Below are 1,065 nucleotides of genomic sequence, written 5' to 3'. Positions count from 1 at the left end.
TGAACCACAGCGTGGATACATTTAGCCGGGCTCCTTACCAAGTTGAAGCCTTCACCTAAACAGTCTAGAGCTACACGCTAGGAGGACACACCTGTGCCATGTGCTGATAACAAACAGATCAACACACCGTTGGGAGCTACAGGACCACAAGACAGACTACGGCATCTGAGACCATCTCTACGCCAGGGATGAAGGAAGCAAATATAATATCAAAATATCAAAAGTGCACAGGTGGATTGGGTAAAAAAGGAGTATCTGTAATAGGGAGACCCCAGTGGTGAGTGTTTCTAGAGGGTTCCTAAGCAAGCCTGGTGGTCGCTGTCCAAGCAGATTCTTCAGCGCCTGTACAAAGGCCTTTCCAAGCAGCAGCTGGCGGCATTCTCAACATTAAAGCTTTTATTTCCTCTGCCATTAAAAACTTGGGGAATGCTATTTTGAAAAGAATTGCAGTAGCATATCCAAAAACGTTTCTAAGTGGACTTTTAGGCTGCCCTTCCTTCCTCTGCGTGGGCCCATGGGAGAGGAGGGGAGGGGGCTGCAGTGTGACAGGGCCGGCGGCCGAGTCCTCCCAGCAGCTACTCTACAGCTGAAAATGGGAGAAAACAAGACAACGTTAGAACCGGTCACCCGTCAGACAACTAAAGCTCTCACCGAGCTGTGAGGGCATGGGTGTGTTAGTTGGCAGCAGAGAAGACCTGCATGTGTTAGGGGGCGCTGCTGGCTCCAAGTACCTCATAAAGACCCTTTATTTTACAAGTATGGAGAGAAGCTGTGTGCCAGGCTTGGCAAGGAGGCAGAAGCAGTATGCGGCGCCAGCAGGCAGCCATGCCCCTGGAAGTCCTGCTTGCAGAGGGGAGATGGCCTGACATCTTCTCAAGTGGGAGGGGAATCCAAGACCTGACATCCCATCTGCAAAACAGCCTGGAGCTGGGTATAGGCACACAGAAGGGACAGGTATGGTCCATCCTGTATATTTTCACTCCGCAGTTTGCCAAATCCAAGTTGGTCTGGGTAGCACCTGGCATCTGGTGGGAATTGAGACATGCTTGGGAATTAAGGGAAAGA

The 1,065-nt window shown here is 50.8% G+C and overlaps 1 protein-coding gene across 1 annotated transcript in view; it reads right to left on the bottom strand.

Moving 5' to 3' along the window:
- Nucleotides 1-381: 381 nt before the first annotated feature.
- The window catches only part of BICD2 (BICD cargo adaptor 2), a 52,320-nt gene continuing 51,636 nt past the window's right edge, over nucleotides 382-1,065 (bottom strand). The window contains exon 8 of the mRNA XM_007468166.1: nucleotides 382-586. Within this exon, the coding sequence (XP_007468228.1) occupies nucleotides 581-586 (6 nt within the window). The 3' untranslated portion in view covers nucleotides 382-580. The remainder of the gene's footprint in view (nucleotides 587-1,065) is intronic.

Source organism: Lipotes vexillifer, unplaced genomic scaffold (genome assembly GCF_000442215.2).
Source record: "Lipotes vexillifer unplaced genomic scaffold, Lipotes_vexillifer_v1.1 scaffold466, whole genome shotgun sequence".
NCBI lineage: Eukaryota > Metazoa > Chordata > Mammalia > Artiodactyla > Lipotidae > Lipotes > Lipotes vexillifer.
Note: the sequence above shows the minus strand (reverse complement) of the source record. Positions and strands in the feature narration are given on the sequence as shown.